The 20,171-nt window shown below is 39.6% G+C and overlaps 1 protein-coding gene across 1 annotated transcript in view; it reads left to right on the plus strand.

The window, feature by feature from the left end:
• Nucleotides 1–20,171, plus strand: part of babam2 (BRISC and BRCA1 A complex member 2) — a 187,484-nt gene that overhangs the window by 113,513 nt on the left and 53,800 nt on the right. The window contains exons 9-10 of the mRNA XM_048596535.1: nt 5,431–5,436; nt 13,219–13,289. Of these exons, the coding sequence (XP_048452492.1) occupies nt 5,431–5,436; nt 13,219–13,289 (77 nt within the window). The remainder of the gene's footprint in view (nt 1–5,430; nt 5,437–13,218; nt 13,290–20,171) is intronic.

Genomic DNA, 20,171 nt, shown 5'->3' on the forward strand with positions numbered 1-20,171 from the left:
AGATTGACCAGAGAGGAGGAGAAGAACAAACAGCTCCCATTCCTGGATGTCATGGTAGAGCGCAAGACAAATGGGGAACTGCAAATGAAAGTACACCAAAAAGCCACACACACAGACCAGGTACTGAACTTGAATAGTAACCATCCCAGCACGCACAAACAAAGCTGCGTGCAAACACTATTTAAAAGGGCAACAACGCACTGCAGCAACACAGAACTACACCAAGAGGAAGAAGAATACCTCTTCCAAGTGTTCAAGGATAATGGATATCCAAAGAACAGAGTCAGACGATGCCTACACGAACAGCATCAGAAAGATTCTACACGCCCCAACACACTCATCACACTATCCTACATGAGGAACACATCGGAACTCACCACAAGACTCCTACGACCGCTGGGCATCAGAGTGGCACACAAGCCCACATCAACCGTACGCCAACTGCTCACCCGAACCAAAGACCCACTCCCCGCCATGGACCAATGTCATCTACAAGATCTCCTGCAGAGACTGCGAGAAAGACTACATCGGACAAACAGGAAGGAAACTGACAACAAGAGTGCATGAACACCAACTGGCTACAAAAAGACACGACCAACACTCACTCATCTCAATCCACATGGACATGGAGAACCACAACTTCGACTGGGACAACACCAAGATCCTGGGACAGGCTAGGCAGAGACAAGCACTAGAATTCCTGGAAGCATGGCACTCCATGAAGCATGCTATTAATAAACACGTTGAACTCGACCCCATATACATTCCACTACGAAGGACAACCAGAAGTGAGGCAATCCATCTCAACGGACCCCAGAGTTTAAAAACCAGGCGGGAAAACACACCGATGCTTCATCGGAGGCTGCACTGAGGATGTTACCAAGCATGGTAACGAAACGTTTGCAAAACAACAAACCAGTTCAGCGAGCCAACCAACCTCAACACCCACAACCTGAGCTACAGATCTACTCCAAAACCTAAGTTTTAGTGAATGAAGGAAAAAAGGTCTTGCATTATTGCAAAAGAACAACATAAATACTTTTTAAAATGGAACAGAATAAATGGGTAATGAGTATTTGGCAATGGGAGGTAAATGTGGCTGTCTTCTTGACCCAAGCTAGTCTATCTCAGTCCTGAATATACTTAACAACTAAACTTCCATAGCTTTCTGCGCAGAGATTTCCACAGATTCACTACCCTTAGAAGAAATTCATCCTCCTCTTTGTCTTAATTAGGTGACCCCTTATTCTGAGATTATGGCCTCTGGTTCTAGACTGTCCCACAAGGGGAAACAACCTTTCCACAGTCCACTAAGAATCTTGTATGTTTCAGTAAGGGCGCCTCTGATTTTTCTAAATTCCGATAAGTCCAGACCCAGTGTACTCGACCTGTCCTCATAAGACAGTCCCTATATATCCAGGATCAACTTAATGAACTTTTCTCTGGACTGCTTGATGGTAAGAGTAGGTAATATACTGGGCTGTGAAGCCAAAGATTGTGTTTCAGGACAATCTTGCTGATACGGACGGGCCACAGAACCTCGTGGATGCCCGATCCTGATTAGCTGGATCGATTTAGTCTTTCCCATTTAACATAGTAGTACTACCACAAAACATGACGGAGAGTGTCCTCAAAGTCAAGATGTGACTTTGTCTCCACAGTCGTCACTTTTATTGAGGTTAAGTGTGTCTTTCCATGTAGTTGGTTCATTCTTCATCTTCCACGGTCCCAGTCAAGCAGCTATATCTTTTAGGACTCAACCAGCTTGGTCAATGTAATGTAGGAAACAAGGAATTTTATTTGCAAATATCAGGTGTCCACAAACAACAATGCCACAATGACTGGATAATATCTGTTGTATTGGATATGGTTGAGGGTTCGATGTTGGTGAGAGCTCCCTACATTTTGTTGAAATGGTGCTGAGTTATCATTAGCTTTCCTTCGTGTGGGATGATTTGCTTTAATGTCTCGTCAAAAAAGCAGTGTCTCCAACAGAGCAAAACACTCTCTCAGCACTGCAGTAGGATACTACTTAAGAATTTTTACACAGGTCTTTGGAGTGAGGTTAGAAATAGCAGCTTTCTGAATCGGTGGTATATGGCTGGATCCACATAAAGAAATTCCAACCATTATTGTTTTTTTTTTATTTTGCCTCTGTTACAGGTGAAAGTTTGCTGTGTAGCAGAAGGTTATATTTTGAAATATATAACTTTGGAAGTAGGCAGAACGCTCATCACTAAATGATATATGGCTCAAAATCTTAAAAGGATCAGAAATGTGCCACATGCTAGCATTTCATTTAGCAATATTTTTGCATGGAGAGGCCTTCTCCTGTCCCCACAACTAATAGAATTCTTGAAATTTAAGGTGTTTCAATCATTATATTCTTGTGGCCAGCTCGCTGTTGATAATGTCATGTTTCCAGCTCTTTTCTGAGTCTTAAATACTATGGATTATAGGAGTGAGTGTAACTGAACAGGATTAACATGAAGTCCATCTTTCCCAGGACTGGAGGTTCATGTTCATCCCATACTACTGTATGCCCTTTTTAATGACATGGACAAATACCCAGAAGGAAAAGTGCTGATTTCAGACTTGAGAATTTCCATGCTTCCAGGGTATTTGTTTAATTTGGCAAGGCAGAATTCCAGGCAGTAATTCAGATTGACCTATGTAGAATTTATCAGTAGTGGTGAAGCGAAGCACTTCATAGATATCATATCTTTGTTGCCTACTAAATGATTGCCTACTAAATAATTACGTTGCAGTTTATAGTGAAAGAGTATGCAGACTTCTGCCTTTGTTCACTTCACAAAACCATTGTAGTCAGAATAGAAACAATCCAGATGTTTTTAAAGTTGTTAATTTTAATATTTTATGTTTGTTCTTAATGACTGTCCAGGAAGATATGCATCATGCTCCCTTCTGTGTTGTATCAAATCTAGAAATATGAATTTTCATTTGATCTCATAGCTGGAAATATGGTTGTTGTCAAACACTTTTAAAGTAATACTTAAAATATAGTAGTAAGTTGAATTATAGTAGTGCTGGGTCAATATGAACTCCAGGCAAAATATGATTACATTTGGAAAAAGAATTGGTGCAAAAACTCATGAGTATGTGTGTCTGTCACATATAGGCCTTAATAATGTGCAGTCCATGCAGAAGGATTAGAGGAGTTCCAAAGTTTCTCTGAGGGATTATAGTGCAAGGATTCTATACTAATACTTGTAACAATGCTTGCATAACCGTGAATAAGTATGTCAACTAAGCATTATGGATAAACGTTGGCAGAGGGCAGCTGCAGTTCTTGCTGCTAGGAGGGGTGTGGTAGGTTCAATAGGGTGATTCGGTTTTAAGTTCACTATAGTTTTATTTCTGTTGAGGTTTAACTCTTGCGTGTTCTGATTCAATAACAGAAATTATATTACAATCCTGATTTTTGTCAGATTCCCAAACAGCTTGATTTCTGCTGAAGGATCTCAGTTATTTTTATGCCCTGATCATTCCATATTAAACTTTTTACCAAAACAGTATTTAAATGGCCATTTGGCGTTACTTTTTTGATGTAAAGCATAACTAGCTGGAATTTCTTAAAACTCCATTATCTTTCTTCAAAGGAGATATTTTTTGACATAATTTTGTAAAGATCTCCTGGTGTTAAATTTGAATGTAAATACATTTCACTATCTGTAATTGGAATTGAATTTACCACGTTAAATTTTTATTAACAAGGCAGCTGTGATTATTGACACAAACAGCCCTTGAAAACACACAAAAAAATGCTGCTCTGCGTACAAATGTGCCTATTTACAGTCTTGTGTACAGCTCACCTCCTGCATTTCTTTTGGAATAAAGAACCAGCAAAACCTCCTCCAAGGTTAATGTAGTTCACAGCATTGTGAATTTTCTTTTTATTAATTCAACGCTGACATAATTGTGGTTAATACTTGGGAAAGGTGCCACGGTTGTCATTAGTTGCACCACTCAAGGTTAATACATTTTCAAAAAACAGTGACAGGCAGTACTTCTCCATAGTGCTGTCTCTAACTTCTAGTGGAACAAATGATTTTCTAAAAGCGGTGCTTCTGTTGCTTCGATCCCAGCTGGTGAATTACTGGACAAGTCAGATACCAGAATGAAATATACTTGACAGATGTGGCAGTTAGTGGCTGAAGCAGAAGCACAGAAGGGTGAAAATTTTCTTCAACAGAACAGAAGCTCATTGCAAAATGAAATGTCAAAAAAATAGAAACCAAGTTGCCTGAATATAGAAACAAGTTAGAATGATCTTAAAACACAAAGCAAAACAAAGTTTCAACCTGTTTCCACACAGTTCATTACAGAAACCCACGTCCAGAGAAATCATACCTCTTGTCACAACTCCTTACATTTCTACTTAACTGACACCTTACAGTTATGCAAGCAGTTCAGTGAGTCATTTCCAAATCTGCCAGCATGCACTTTTCACAAATCTGAGCTCATAAACTTTCTCATTTCTAATAACCTCCAGATTTCTAACCGAACGCTCTGGTTTGCAAGTTTTGCAAACTAAACCCTTCTGCTGAGGAGACTACCACCACCTAGCCTAGAAACTAAACTTGCTTCTGAGCTTAGCCATGGTGTCTTTAGAATTTATTTTTTAAAACTTGCTCAGTTCTGACTTTATCTGAACTGAAAATGAGTCTAATGACCTTAAATATTTACCCTACGCTTGTACATAAGTATAAACTTCTTTACATTAACACACAGGAACCTGCAGTCACCTGCTTTATGACAAAATGCTGGATTTAATCGCTGCTCCAGAAAAACCCTCTGACCTTGTTTGATTTTGAAACTAAACCCTTCTCAGAAGTAACCATAAAATATGTCAATGTTTTGAAATCCAAATACTAAAAATTACATTAATACCGTGTGTACATTATACAACTTTCACAACACTAGAATTGTTAAATATTGTGTTGAAAGTCTTCAGTGAATTTGTAGAGATTTGCCAGTTCCTTTCAAATTTAATTCTATACCCTAAAACACATTCAATCTTGGTGTGTTCTTATGGTGTCAAGATACTTTATTCAAGAAAAATTATATTTACTTTTCTTTGAATTGTCCCATAGCTTTGTTTATTGTTTTAATGTTTAGTTAGTTAGAGTCTAAAATTGTCAAGCAACAAGTAAGTCCTCAAAACTTACGAGTTGCAGTAGAGGTTTATTTCCATTTTCAAAATATTAATGAGGATCCAGTTTTGAAGGTGGCATGCAATGACATACTAATGCAAAGAACATGAAAATAAATGGTTGATCTTAATACCTACAGTTTTTCATAAGATTGGTACAAAATGTGCAAAAAGGAATAAATATGTAATGAAAAAGGTACTGAATGCACACCTTACAATATAGTTAACTGTGAAATTAAATTAATTTTGTATCAGAGTTCAAGGTATATCAAAATTGGTAGCTTGCTAATTGTCCACTTCAAAAACGTTCCAAAAATATTGTGCGCATTTTAAATAGACTTGCTAGTAAGCAGTAAATATTTGCAGTAAATAATTGATCTCTGGTGTCCTGCATGTTGTAACTGTTAAAAGTTTTTATTACAAACTAAATGCTTATTAAAATGTACATTCCTGCCAGCATTAGTCTCACCCATAGGAGATGGAACAGGATGCAAACCTGAGGCTACAAACATACTCAGGTTCTAGTGGAGATCCAAGCTAATGGCTCTGTTATATCAAAATCATTCCACATTATCATTTTTGAACCCTTTTTAGATTGAAGGCCTAACAAGCCTTAAATCTTCTTATATTTGGAAAATACTGTAATAAAGAAACAGTTCCTTTATCAGGTTATTGCTATATAATAATCAGTCTTAGAACCTGAGAATTATACTCTAGATGCTAAACTGCCTTTTCAGTTCTCTGCTGCTGACACATATTCTCTTTTTATGTCACATTTTCAGCAAATGTGGTACCTTCTATTAATTTCTGACTGTGGATAAAATTAAAAATATGTTAAACAATTTATTTAGTAAACAGTAATCCTGAAACTGTAAAACTAACACTTCAGGGGCCTCTAGTTGCCCTGCATTTATATTTATTACAACAATTTTGGTACCACATTCAGACTCATTTAAACTCCCTTCAAAGTGAAGTGGGATGTTGCATTGGATCTGTTCTCCCCTCATATGTGTCACTGCAAGTTATGAAGTATACCCAGGCTTGTTTCTTTAATCAACAAGTGGGTTGAGGAACAGCTTGTAATTGACGCCAGGCGAATAGAAATCAGCAGACTAAGAAACGCACATAACATTTCTGGGCTCTGCATTAATCCATCCATATGTTCTCCAAAATTTCAAGAAGCACTCCATGTGTGCTCACACTTAATTTGTGATGATTTCTTCCTCACAGAGATTTAATCAGGTCTCAGAAACAAAGTACAACAGCTTTTGTCACTTGATCATGTGTGCTTTGAGCTTCTGTATATTTCCTGTGTAAACATATTTGCTTATGAGTAAATGAATTCTCAATTTCCAAATGCATCTCATGCTTGTGTCATGTTACCACTTTCATTCTGTTTTGAATTTAACTTTAACCAAAAACAGAAAGTTATAAGAGAACTGTATTTCCAGAGAAGTCAAATGTTGTTTTCCGTCAATTTGGTACGATTTATTCCTCCGAAACATCAACAACAATGACTCTTGCATCCACACAATACAAGAGTCACCTTGACCATAATTGCAAACTAATCATCAACATAGAGCCATACGGTGCAGAAACAGTTCCTTTGGTCCAACTCATCCATGTTGACCAGGTATCCTAAACTGAACTAGTCCCATTTGCCTACATTAGGCCCATATCCCTCCACACCTTTTCTCTTCATGTAGCTGTTTGACTGTTTTTTAAGTGTTGGAATTGTACTCACCTCCGCGACTTCCTCTGGCAGCTCATTCCATACTTGCACCACCCTCTATGTGAAAAAGTTGCTTCTCAAGTCCCTTTTAAATCCTTCCCCTCTCACCTTAAACCTATGCTATCTAATTTTGGACTCTCCTACTCTTGGAAAAAAGATGGCTATTTGCCTTATTTATGTCCCACATGATTTTATAAACCTCTATGAGGTCACCCCTCCGCCTTCGATCCAAGCAAGAAAGTCCCAGCCTATCCAGCTTCTCCTTCTAACTCATGCCCTCGAGTCCCAGCAACATCTTTGTAAATTTTTTCTGTACCCTTTCTAGTTTAACAACATCATTCCCATATTAGCGGGCAACCAAAATTATAAGCAACAGTCTAAACATGGCCTACCAATATCTTGTACAACCACAACAGGACATTCAGTGCTCTGACCATTGAAGACAAGCCTGCCGAACACCTTCTTCACCACCCTGTCTATCTGCAATGCCACTTTTAAGGAACTATATACCTGCATCCAGAGGTCCCTCTGTTCAATAACACTCCCCAGGGCCCTACCTGTAAGTCTTGCCCTGGTTTTCTTACCAAAATGCAATACCTCGCATTTAACTCAACTAAACTCCGTCTGCTACTTCTTGGCCCCTTGGCCCATCTGATCAAGATCTGGTTGTACTCTTAGGTAACCTTCTTCACAGTCCACTGTACCACCAATCTTGGTGTCATTTGCAAACTTACTAACCATACCACCTATAGTCTGATCCAAATCATTGATATAAACAAGCAGCAGAGTAACACTGACAGTATTTTGGGAGACTCTTTTTGTGCTACCCAGCTTGTACCCACTGACTAACACAGAGTTGTCCTGTAGAAATTGCTGCCCAAATCGCAGAATGCAAATAACTACACTTCATTTCAAAGTCAATTTAATAAACATGCTTGTATAAGTACTGAGCTCCTATATCCAATGACAGGCCTAATGCACTTCTTGTTTAATGCAGTTGGATTCCAATTAGTCATGTACGTGATTATTGAATAATGCATTGAATCACAGGGGAATAATCCATAGTACACTGGGCAGAATATTTGTTTGACGTGCTGTAGTCCAACCAATCAGGGATAAATGGTATTGTAAGCAATTCTCACTATTGACAATTAAGTTTTAAATTGAAACAAAACAGAAATTGCTGGAGAAACTCAGTAGGTCTGGCATTGTTTTCTTCTGTCTCAAGTATGTCTCATTGCCAGTCCCAATCATCACTATAATGACCTCAGTGCTTACATTATTTATATTGCTGAGGAACAGGCTTTCCTAAACACTTTATCCTAAATTTAACTTGCTGCATTTCTGGAGAATAACACAGCTTCATCAAAAGGGACACAGTGCAAAGTTACCATTCAGCAAATTTCTAATACTTGGTTTTCTGCAGATCCTAATCCATTTCATAAGGTATTCTTTTGGAATTCTTATGGAATTTGAACAATGTTCTTAAAAAAAACTATGATGGATAATGTAATATGTCAATATATCATCAATTATAGGACTGAAGGTTAGAACATACAGATACACGTTTATTGTGGAATAATTGTAGTGTATAAATTGCAGATCAGGACTTTTTAAAACTGCTGCTTGTTGGTACTTCTACTAGAAAACCTATTATCTTAGTGTGTCATGTTCTTGCATCATGCTCACTCATCAAACATAGCTTTTCAGCAGCCAGTCTCTGATTTCTGCCTGTTTTTTACCTCTGCGCTCTGCATGTTTCTGATTGAACAACCGAAATAGCAATGTATCTTCTTTTCTGGATGCTACTTTTTAGAAAAGTTCTTTTTGCTTTTGCGTTTCACATACCTCTTCGTTTGTTTTATGGTCTCAGTATGGAGTTTAAGCATCATCTTGGTGCTCACATTTCATAGGTCTCTATTTTCTTCCACAAATCTGCCCTTGGTGCCCAAATAAAGCATTTTGGAAATTGGATAGAATGTAGTGTTTTATGACTTTTTATTTACGAACTTGAGTTTCTTTGTTGTTCACACATCCTTCATTTTCATAAAATTACTTCTAGCTATGCTTACCCTTGTGACCTTGGCATCACGTCTGCCATCTTCTTCTTCTATCATTTGTCCTAACTAGGCAAACATACCTTCTGCAAGTAACTCTGTGACATAAGTTGATAATGTTCTTTCTTCCAATTTCCATCTCTCAAATAATTTTGGTGGCAATACACAATTTTGTTGTATTCCTCTCTTCACTTGAAACATAACTGATTGTCCAGTTTCGAGCTTGTTGCTGACTAATTTGTTTTCAATATGGGTTCTGGATAAATCACTCAAAACTATAGAGACATGTTTAATCGATTGATTTAACCCCATCTCATGAATTTCACTATATTCTGCAAGCCCTTAACCAACCATCAACAGTCTTCCATTTACAATCAAATTGGACTTCAGGTTCTTGCAGTTTTCATCTGCAATTCTGAACCACGTGATCACAAATCAGCTTGTTGCTAGAATCTCAGAATTGTTACCATACAGAACTCTTCCTTTTCCCCCCATGACCCTGTATATTGTTTCCATTTAAATAATCATACAATGCCTTAGAGTCATGCAGCATGGAAACAGACTCTTCAGTCCAACCAGTCCACGCTGACCATGTTCCCAAACTAAACAAGTCCAACCTGCCTGTGCTTGGCCCATATGCCTCCAAACCTTTCTTATTCATGAACTTGTCCAAATGTCTTTTAAATGTAGCTGTACCTGTATCCATGACTTTTTCCAGCAGTTTATTCAACATACAAACCACCCCCTGTGTGGAAAAAGTTGCCTGTCATGTCCTTTTTAAATCTTTCTCCTTTCATCTAAAAATGTGCCCTTAGTTTTGAATTCCCCACTCTAGGGAAAAGACCCTTGTCATCGACCTTATCTGTGCCCCTCATGATTTTATAAACTTCAATAAGGTCATCCCTCAACCTCCTACACTCTAGTGAAAAGAGTCCCAGTCTTTGCAGTCTATTTTTATATCTCGAACCCTCCATTCATGGCAACATCCTGGTAAATCTTTTCTGAAGCCTCTTCAGTTTAATAATATCTTTCCTATAACAGGGTGACCAGAACTGCACGCAGTACTCCAGAAGAAGCCTCACCAAGGTCCTGTACAACCTCAACATGATGTCCCAACTCCTGTACTCAAAAGGTCTGAGTGATGCAGGCAAGCATGCTAAACGCCACCTTAACCCCTGTCTACCATGACACAAACTTCAAAGAATTACGTACCTGAACCCCTAGTCTCTCTGTTCTACAACACTACCCAGGGCCCTACCTTTAATTGTATAAGTCCTGCCTTTGTTTCCATTACCAAACCTTTATCCAAATTAAACGCCATCTGCCATTCCTTAGCCCATTGACCCAATTGATCAAAATCTCTTTGTAATGTTTAGTAACCTTCTTCACTGTCCGCTATACCACCAATTTTGGTGTCATCTGCAAACTTAATAACTGAACCTGCCTCTATCACACACCTCCTCACTTCAAAATTTCTTCTTTTACAAATCACTTTTACTCTATGCCGACAGTTTTTTATGCATTCATCCATGTGTTGTGGGCATGCAGGCTGGGCCACTGTTTATTGCCCTTGGATAAGGGAACCAAAACTGTTTACAGTATTCCAGGTGTGATGTAACTAGTGCTTTGTACAGTTTTGGCAAAGCTTCTCTCTTTTTATAAAGTTCAACAATCTATTTTGCCTTCCTTAGGACCTGCTGAACTAGGTTGCCAATTCTTGTGATTTATTCATGAGGACCCCCAAATCCCTCTTAGCTGTAGCTTTCTGAAGTCTTTCTCCATTTAATAATATTCAGCTCCTCTATTCTTTTTACATAAAGTGCATAATCTTTCATTTTTCCATCTGCCAATTGTTTCGCCTATTAGCTTAACCTATCTCTGTCCCTCTGCAGACTCCTTGTATCATCCTTACCACTTGTCTTCCCATCTATTTTGGTCATCCACAAATTTGGCTATAGCACATTCATTGTGCACATCCAAGTCATTTATATCTTATACGTAATTATGGTCCCAGCGCTGATCCCTTTGACACTCCACTAGTTATAGGTCGCCATCCTGAAGATGCCCCACTCATCCCAACTCTGTCCCCTGTTTATTAGTGTGTGCTCTATTCATATTAATATACTACTCCCAACATCATGGCCTCTTATTGAGTATCCTGACTTGGAGTACCTTATTAAACGTCTTACAGCAGTCCAAATATATTACATCCACTGCTTAGCTATCCTGCTTGTTAGTTCCTCAAAGAATTCCAGTAAGTTTGTCAGTCATGATTTCCCCTCATGAAGCCATGTTGACTCTGTTTAATTGCATCATATATTTCTAATTACTCTGCTGTTATATCCTTTGTAATAGACTCTAACATTTTCCTAATAATAGATGTTATATATTATCTCCTTTCTTTGTCCCCTTCCCTCTTTGAATAAAAATATTACATTGGAAAACTGCCAGTCATCCAACACTTTGCCAGAATCTATGGATTCTAGCAAAGTTAATATCAGTGTACTCACTACCTTTGTAATTACTTCTTTTAATATCCTAGGATGCATTCAATGATCCAAGGGCTTATCAATCGTTAGTCCCATTAATTTCCCTAGTACTTTTTCTCAAGTGATAGTTTATCGTATTTATTTCCTCTCCATCAACTGCCCTTCACTTATTTAGTATTTTTGGAACAATGATGCAAATTATTTGTTCAACTTCTCTCCCATTTCCTGGTTCTCCATTATTATTTCCCAAGTCTCATTCACTATATTCAATTTGGCCTCTTTTTTTTAATATATTTAAGGAATCTCTTGCTGTCTATTTTTATATTATGTGCAAAATTTATTTTTTTTTAGTTATTCTTTGTTAAATATTAAAACTGTGGCTTATCACTAATCTTCGCCACGTTGTTTGTTTAATCTTTCAATTTGAAATTATAGTATAACTTCCCGGGTTAACCACAGTCATCTTATCTAGAGTCATGGAACCATAGAATCCCTACAGTGTGGAAAAGAGGCCATTCAGCCCATTGAGTCTACACCAACCCTCTGAAGAGTATCCCATGCAGACCCCATCCCCGACCCTATTCCTCTAACCCTGCATTTACCATGGTTAATCCACCTGACCTGCACATCTTTTGACTGTGGGAGGAAACCAGAGCACCCAACAGAAACCCACATAGACACAGGGAGAACTTGCAAACTCCACACGGACAGTCACCCAAGGCTGGAATTGAACCCAGATCCTTGGCACTGTGAGGCAGCAGTGCAAACCACTGTGCAACTTCTCCTTCCTGGAATTCTCTTTGGCACTGGGAGACATCTTTGTTGTGATCAATAAATTATTTTCTCAGATTTCTGCCACTGTTCCTCAAGCACCTTTGCCGCTGAACTTTTTACCCCAGTCCACGCAACTAGCTCTGTCCTCATCCCTGCGTAATTACCCTTATTTGGGTTAAGCATGGTTGTTTCCAATCTGACTACCTCACACTTAAAGTGAATGTTTGTTTTTACCATTGTTATGGTCACTGTTTTCTGGGGTTTCTTTTTCTCTGAGATTATCTAATAAATCTGCCTCATTACACATGACCAGATACAAAATAGCCTGATCCCAAGTTTAATCTACAGTACATTGTTTTGGAAACTGTCCTGAATACAGTCCCTAAATTGACCTCTGCCAATCAAACTTTCCTAATCTACATGAAGATTTAAGTCATCTGTGATTGATGTCCTGCATTGTTTATATGCTGTCGTTACCTCTTGATTTATTCTCTGCCATAACGTATCGCTACTGTTAGGGGGCCTATAGATGACTCTTACCAGTGTCAATTTCCCCTTGTTCTTTTTTATCACCATCCATATGGGATTCAACATCTTCCGATCCAAGATCTTTCTTGCTATCTTACTTATTTGATCCATTCTAACAAAGCCAGCCCACCACCCTTTTCTTCCTTCCTGTCCTTCTCAAAAAGTCACATATCCCTGAATATTTAGTCTCCAACTTTGATCTCCTTGTATCCATGTCTGTCTAATGGCTTTGAGATCTTACCTGTTAACCTCTATTTTTGCAGTTAATTCATTTATTTTATTCCAGATTACAATATGAATTCATGTAAAGAGCTGTTATCCTGCCTTTTTATCTTTTCTTTGACCCTTGACCCTATTGACTGCTGTTTTTCTGTATTTGTACACTTTGTCCCTTGCTGTCTCACCCTGGCTATCATTTTCCAAATAACTGCCCTGTAATGTTTCCATATCTTTTTGCTGTGTAAGCCTACATTTGCCCCCCTATCCCCTTATTAGCCCTCTCTACGACCCTACTTGTTTGATTTGCCAGGATATTGGTCCCTATGCAATTCACGTGAAGCTTGTCCCACCTGAACAGCTCTCTTCTACCCTAGTACTGGTGCCAGTGCCCTGTAAACTAAAAGCCATTCCACCCACACCAAATGCCATGCATTTTGCTTCTTGACTTCATTTCTCCCATGCAAATTTGCCCGTGGCTCAAATAATAATTCAGATATTAATACCTAGGGGTTTCTGTTTTATTTTTAATTTAGCTCTTAACTATTATAAATATTTGAGCAGGACCTCCTTTCTCATCTTATCAATGTCATTGCTACCAACTTAAGTGATTGTAACGAAGTCAGCTAGCTGGACCTCATTGAATGAGTTCTCTGATTGGACTATATTAACAAACCCCAATCAGGGAGCCCTGACTGACATAAAATGATGAATTTCTGGTATATTGGGCCCTCTATATACCTGACTTAGAGAAGGGCAGTGCTATTGTCAAAGGCTATGCATTTGTAAATAAAGGGTGATTTGTGATGGGATGACAGCCTCTGAAGAGTTATTTCACCAACATGGATGACAATAACTGGATCCATCCCCTCCCACTCCAAGTTTTTCTCCAGCCCTAAGGAGATGTTCTTAACCCTGATTCTGGAAAGGTAACTCAGCCTTTGGGACTCTCACTCATGGCTGCAGAGAATTGTCCTCTTGATTATACTGTGTTCTACCATTACTGCATTCCTATTTTCTCCCCTGACTCGAATGGCTCCCTGCGTCATGGTGCCATGAATGTGTTGCTCATCCTCCCTGTGGTCCTCGCTCTAATCTGCACGGCTTGCAAGAACATCTGTTACTAAACAGTTGCAGGGATCAGGGATCAGAGCTCCTCGGATGCAATTCCCTGGTTCCCAAATCTGCCTCACTTGCAGCCACACCCTCCTATCCTTGATCACAGACTAAATTTGAATTTCCTGTCTGAGCAGTGTTTTCGCCCTCTGAAGCAAAATGGGGTGTCTAGGTCACTTTCCACTTCTCTGAGGTGTCACAACATCTGCAGCCTGAACCTGGATATTGGCCTGATCTTGCTGTATTTGGACGTAGACTGCTTCAGTGTCTGAGGAGTCACAAATGGTGCTGAAATTTGTGCAGTTATCGGTAAACATCCACACTTATGGCCTTATGATGAAGGAAGGTTATTGATGAAGAAGCTGATGATGTTTATCCTAAGGAGCTCCTGCAGAGATGTCATCTTAGCTTGAGGACTGACCTTGAACAACCACCGCAATTTTCCTTTGTGCCAGGTATGACCCCAACCAGCAGAGAGATTTCCTTTATCTGTGATTCCCATTTATTCCAGTTTTGCTGAATGCTTGATCCCAAACATGGTCAAATGCAGATTTGGTGTCAAAGGCAGTCATTCTCACTACTGCTGTGGAGTTCATCTCTTTTGTCCATGTTTGAACCAAGGCTGTATTGAGATGAGGAGTTGAGTGGCCCTCGTGGAACCCTAATTGAGTCTTTTATCAGTAGGAACAGTTCTTCCTATCTATGCTGTCCAGACCTCTCATGATTTTGAAAGCTTCCATCAGATCTCCTCTTGACCATCTGTCTCCAAGGAAATCGGTCCCAACTTCTGTAGTCCATATCATCCCTGAAACTAAATTGCTTCTTCACTGTTTCCAGTGCATTCGCTTCCTTGCAAAAGTGTGATATCCAGAACAGGGAACAATACTCCTGCTGAGGTCTAACCAGTCTCCTATATAGATTAGCAAAACCTCTCTGCTGTTGTAAATGATGCCCCTATTAATGAATTCTAGAATACTGCGTGCTTTATGAACAGTTTTCTCTACATATCTTATCACCACATTTAGTCCAGGTTTCCTTACTCCTGCACACCCTTTAGAATAGTGCCCTTTCTTTATATTGTTTCACTGTGTTCTTTGCACTATACTATTATCCCTCACTTCTTGAACTTTATCCACCTACTCCACCAACTTGTTGGTGTCTGTTAGAAGTTCTATACCATCTTTCTCACAATTTACATTCCTTCCAAGTTTTGTGTCATCTATAAACATTAAAATTGCCCTGCACACCAACATCCAGAACATTATATATGAGGAAAAGTCATGATCCTAATTCCAACCACTGGGGAAGCCCACTACAAATATTCCTCCAGCCCAAAAAATATCCCTAACTCTTTACTCCATTTCCCTATTGCTAGTTTAAACTGAGAGTGGTTTCCTTTCTCAGAAAGGATGAACCGAATCTACCCACAGTGCATGGCTTTGCATGCAGGAAAGGATTCCATCCACATTAATGTTTTACCACATTTAATTTGATCTTGAGGATTTAGTTACCAGATGATGAAACTTGCCGCATCAGGCAGAATTAAACAGGAAGGAGATTTTTGAGGTGGGTGTGTGTTCAGATTGTTTGATGTGGTTTCCTGTATTACTAGAGCTGAAACAATGTCACCTGTTTTCCTTTTTAAAATAGACTGACTCTGCAAAATAATTAACAGTGTGATAATAAAAGCGACCTTGAAAGGGCTGCTCTTTTCCATGATGTATGTCTCTAAATGTGCTCGGTATCAGTAAGATTATCAAGTGTGCTGCCTGTTCATTTATTCTGTTGTTAACTGCTCAAATTACAGAATAAAACATTGTGTTGATCATTGCTTCCAAGTGATGATCCTGAAATGCTGAGCAAATGACAAATTTTCATGCATTTGCTGAAACCTTGATCCACGCCTCTGATATTTTTGGGGAAAATTCCAGTCACAACACTCTGTAAACTTGAAGAACTGTTGCCTATTCCCTAACTCACGTTTGAGCCATTACAGCAAACAAAAGAATAGCTACTGGTCTTCAAGGGCTATTCACTGATAGCGTAACTGCAGTACTCAACCCATGAGTAACCATAACCGAAGTTCGCCAACCATCAGCAGTCAGCAGCTTACTTTCCCTTTGTCATTGATCATCATTACGTAAATTTCATTGCAAATTAAAAAAAGTACCACCAAATAAAGTGTCTAAATAAAAAATCATATTGAATACAAAAGTCAACTGAGAAAACTTCAGCCTTCCAAGTAATTGCAGTAAAACTGGTAAATAGTAAAACTGGCTTTCAGTGGAATAGATGAGGGTGCCCTTGGAGGACCACCTGGAGCAGCTCTGCACCTAGAAAGCCTAGTTGCAGACTGTCATGTCTCAGTGTATGTGGGTAATAGATGGTCTTGTGAAGTTATGGTGCCGCCCCTATCTCTAATCTAAGAGACTCTGATGAAAGTCTCATCTCTCCAGCAGTGTGTAATAACATCTTTGAAGAGGTTGATTAGAAAATATCTGCAATGGTAACAATCTAAATTGACTAGCTTACAGTTAACAGCTGGTGAACTGCCAGAATAGCATGGATAGGAAGACAAATGTTTTCTCTCTTAGGTTTATGAAGCCACTGCCATTCATCTGGCATGGTGAATGAGCAATTTGAATAATCTGTTTGAGAACAGATTGGTGACTTCTGTGACAATAGTCTGCAAGCCCATTAGCATGCTGGAATCCATTGCCACGATAGTAGCTGTCTGAATTTACCCAGCAACAAGCTGACCTTGTTGACAGCAGTTTGATGAACTACTACTGCAGCATTCACCAATTGGATAGCTAGTGGGGGGGTTGGATTCAGTTGCATGAAAAGTTATGGAAAAGGTTTAAAAGGCTGAGAGCTCAGCAGAGGTTATTAAAGTTTCCTGAACAAGTAATAGGACGAAGATGATGGACAGGGTCAGGAATCTAACTTCAGACACAGCAGATGAGACAACTAAAAGAAGGCTGATGGCCAACACAGGACTGGGAATGTTGTACTTAATGCATGCAGTATATGAAACAGGGTAAATGAGCTTGTCGTGTAGATTGAAATGAGTTTATATGATGCTGTGAGTATGGCAGAGACTTGGATCCAAGGGCATCAGGGCTAGGAACTAAATATCCAAGAATACAAGTCCTATTGAAAGGACAGGCAGATGGACAGGGGGAATGGGGTTGCATTTTTACTAAGAAGTTAAATGAAATCAATAACAGGAAATGTATAGAGTCAGAAGGCATAGAATTTGTGTGGCTAGAACTGAGGAAACATAAAGGAGAAAACACCCTGATGGAAGTTGAGTACAGGCCTCCTAGCAGTAGTGAGGATGTGGGGAAGAAAATAAATCAGGAGATTGAAATAGCATGTAAGAAAGGCACTATTACATTATCATTAAAGTCCCCGATGATTCATAGTAATCAATGTGCAGGTGTTCTGGGAAAATCAGGTTGCTAGCGGATTTCAAGAAAAGGAATCATGGATTGTCTACGAGAGTTTTTTGGAGCAGCTTGTGGTAGAGCCCACTAGGGGACAGGCAGTTCTGAATTTGGTGATGTGTAACAAGGCAGACTTGATTAGTGAGTCTAAGGTAAAGGAACCCCTGGGTGTTGGGGGCTGTGGGGGTGGGGTCACTGACCATAATATGATTGAATTCACCTGCAGTTTAAGCGGGAGGAGTGGGAATCAGATGTAATGGTATTACGACTGAGTACAGGTAACTACAAAGACATGAGGGCGAAGGTGGCCAGAATTGATTTGAGAGGGGAGCCTAGCAGGGACAACAGTGGAGCAGCAATGGCAGGAGTTTATGGAGGGAAATTCAGGAGGCACAGAATAAATTAATCCCAAGAAAGAAGAAACATACTAAGGGGAGGATGAGGAATTCATGGCTGACCAGGGACGGTATGAAAGCAAAAGGAAAAGCATAAGATGTGGTGATGATTAGTGTGAAGCCTTTAAAAACCAGCACAAGAGAACTTAAAGCAATAAAGGGGGAGAAGATGAAATATGAAAATAAGCTCGCGAGAATATAAAAGAATACTGTAAGAGTTTTTTTTAAAGATATCTAAAAAGTAATAGAGAGTTAAGGGTAGACATTGGACTGCTGGAAAATGAAGGTGGAGAAGTAGAAATAGGGAACACAGAAATGGCAGAAGAACTGAATGGGTACTTTTCATCAGTTTTCACAGTGGAAGACCCAAGTAGCACACCAGAACTTCAAGAGAGTCAGGGAGGAGAGATGAGTGTGGTGGCCACTACAAAGGAGAAAGTGCTGGAGAAGGTCTGAAGGTGACTAAATCACCTGACCAGATGGACTATACGCCAGAGTTCTGAAGGAGATAGCTAAGGAGATTGTAAACGCACTGGTAATGATGTTTCAGAATCACTGAAGTCAGGGAAGATCCCAGAGAACTGGAAAATGGCTGTTTAAGGAGGGAGGAAGGCAGAAGACAGGAAACTAGCGACTACTTAGACTGACTTTGGTCATTGGTAAGATTTTAGAGTCCATTATTAAGGATGAGATTGCAGAGTCACTTGAAAGTGCATAGTAAAATAAGGCAGAGTCAGCATGGCTTCATCAAGGGGAAACCATGCTGACTCTACCTTATTTTACCATGCACTTTCAAGTTCTAGAGAGTCCGTGTTGGAATCACAGCTATTCATGCTGTACATTAACAAAGGAACTGAGAACATTGTTGTTAAGTTTGCAGATGACACAAAGATAGGTGGAAGGACATGTAGTGTTGAGGAAGCAGAAAAACCTAGATAGGCTACGAGTGTGGGCGAAGTGTGTGAAACACAACATGGGCAAGTGAGAGGTTCTGCACGTTGGTAGGAAGAACAGAGGAGATCAGAACTACTTTCTAAATGGGGAAAGGTTTAATTTTAAGAGGGCTAGAATACAAAAGCAGGGATGTACTCCTGAGGCTGTACAAGACTCCGGTCAGACTGTATTTGGAATATTGTGAGCAGTTTTGAGCCTTGTATTTAAGGAAGGATGTGCTGGCGTTAGAAGGGTACCAAAGGAGGTTGGAGAGAAAACAGGAGAAAGGAGTTGAGAAACATATCAACCATGATTGAATGGCAGAGTAGGCTCAATGAGTCGAATGGCCTAATTCCACTCTTACATTTTATGGCTTCTGGTAGTGCCGGAGTGGAGAATGTGACATCGGTTACCAACTGCTGCATTGTACTTGGGTTCACAAACGTACGAATGGAGCTTCTTAACACATCCATACTGGAAAGAATGGGCTCCAAGATCTGTGCCAAGTTGGTCCTTTATGCTGCTTAATATTGTCTGCAGGCTTACTGGCAGCCTTCAGAATGCATAAAAATGTTGTTCTTCATGCAGGTCTATAGGTTACCTCATCCATGTGTTTCTCTGAGTTCTCTGCAAAAGACTTCAGGTGCCTTCTGTCTTGGCAGCAGTGACCGGTGTCTTTCCAGAAATAGATCTTAACCTCCATTCCTCCAAGAATCTGCGTATCTAAGCTGATGGCTGCAAGTAAAATGAAGTAATGGTGTACTCGCATCATCGCAGCCTTCATGAGTTCTTTCACTGCTTGGCCAGGTTGCATTCCTGGACATTTAAACTAAAAAAGACAGAAGGGTATGATTGTGGTGCAGGCAAGGAGGAAAAGAGGTGCATGCTTATGCCAGTTGCAGCCTGTAAATCAGAAGTAAACATAGCTGAAGGGGAAATGGAGTGAGAGGTGACTATTAATGCGAATAGCATTTAGGTATCTTCATAGTTTCAGCTCTACTACTGATCATAGCTTCAGCAATTTCTGTCACGTCAATGTCTAGCAAACTCTCCTCCATGAAACGTAGGAAATGCAATGACATATTTCTCTTCCAGTTACTCCAATGGTGCATTTGCAAGAGAGAGGGAAGTTTGTCAGTGATAATTATACAGTCTGGGTAATGTGACTGTTATAACAGGTGGCAGTGCACGGTCTATGAGCTGTGCCTGTAAAGTTTGCAATGAGATAACAAGATGTAGAGCTGGATGAACACAGCAGGCCAAGCAGCATCAGAGGAGCAGGAAGGCTGACGTTTCGGGCCTAGACAAG

The sequence above is a fragment of the Rhincodon typus genome, chromosome 5 (assembly GCF_021869965.1).
Source record: "Rhincodon typus isolate 14 chromosome 5, sRhiTyp1.1, whole genome shotgun sequence".
NCBI lineage: Eukaryota > Metazoa > Chordata > Chondrichthyes > Orectolobiformes > Rhincodontidae > Rhincodon > Rhincodon typus.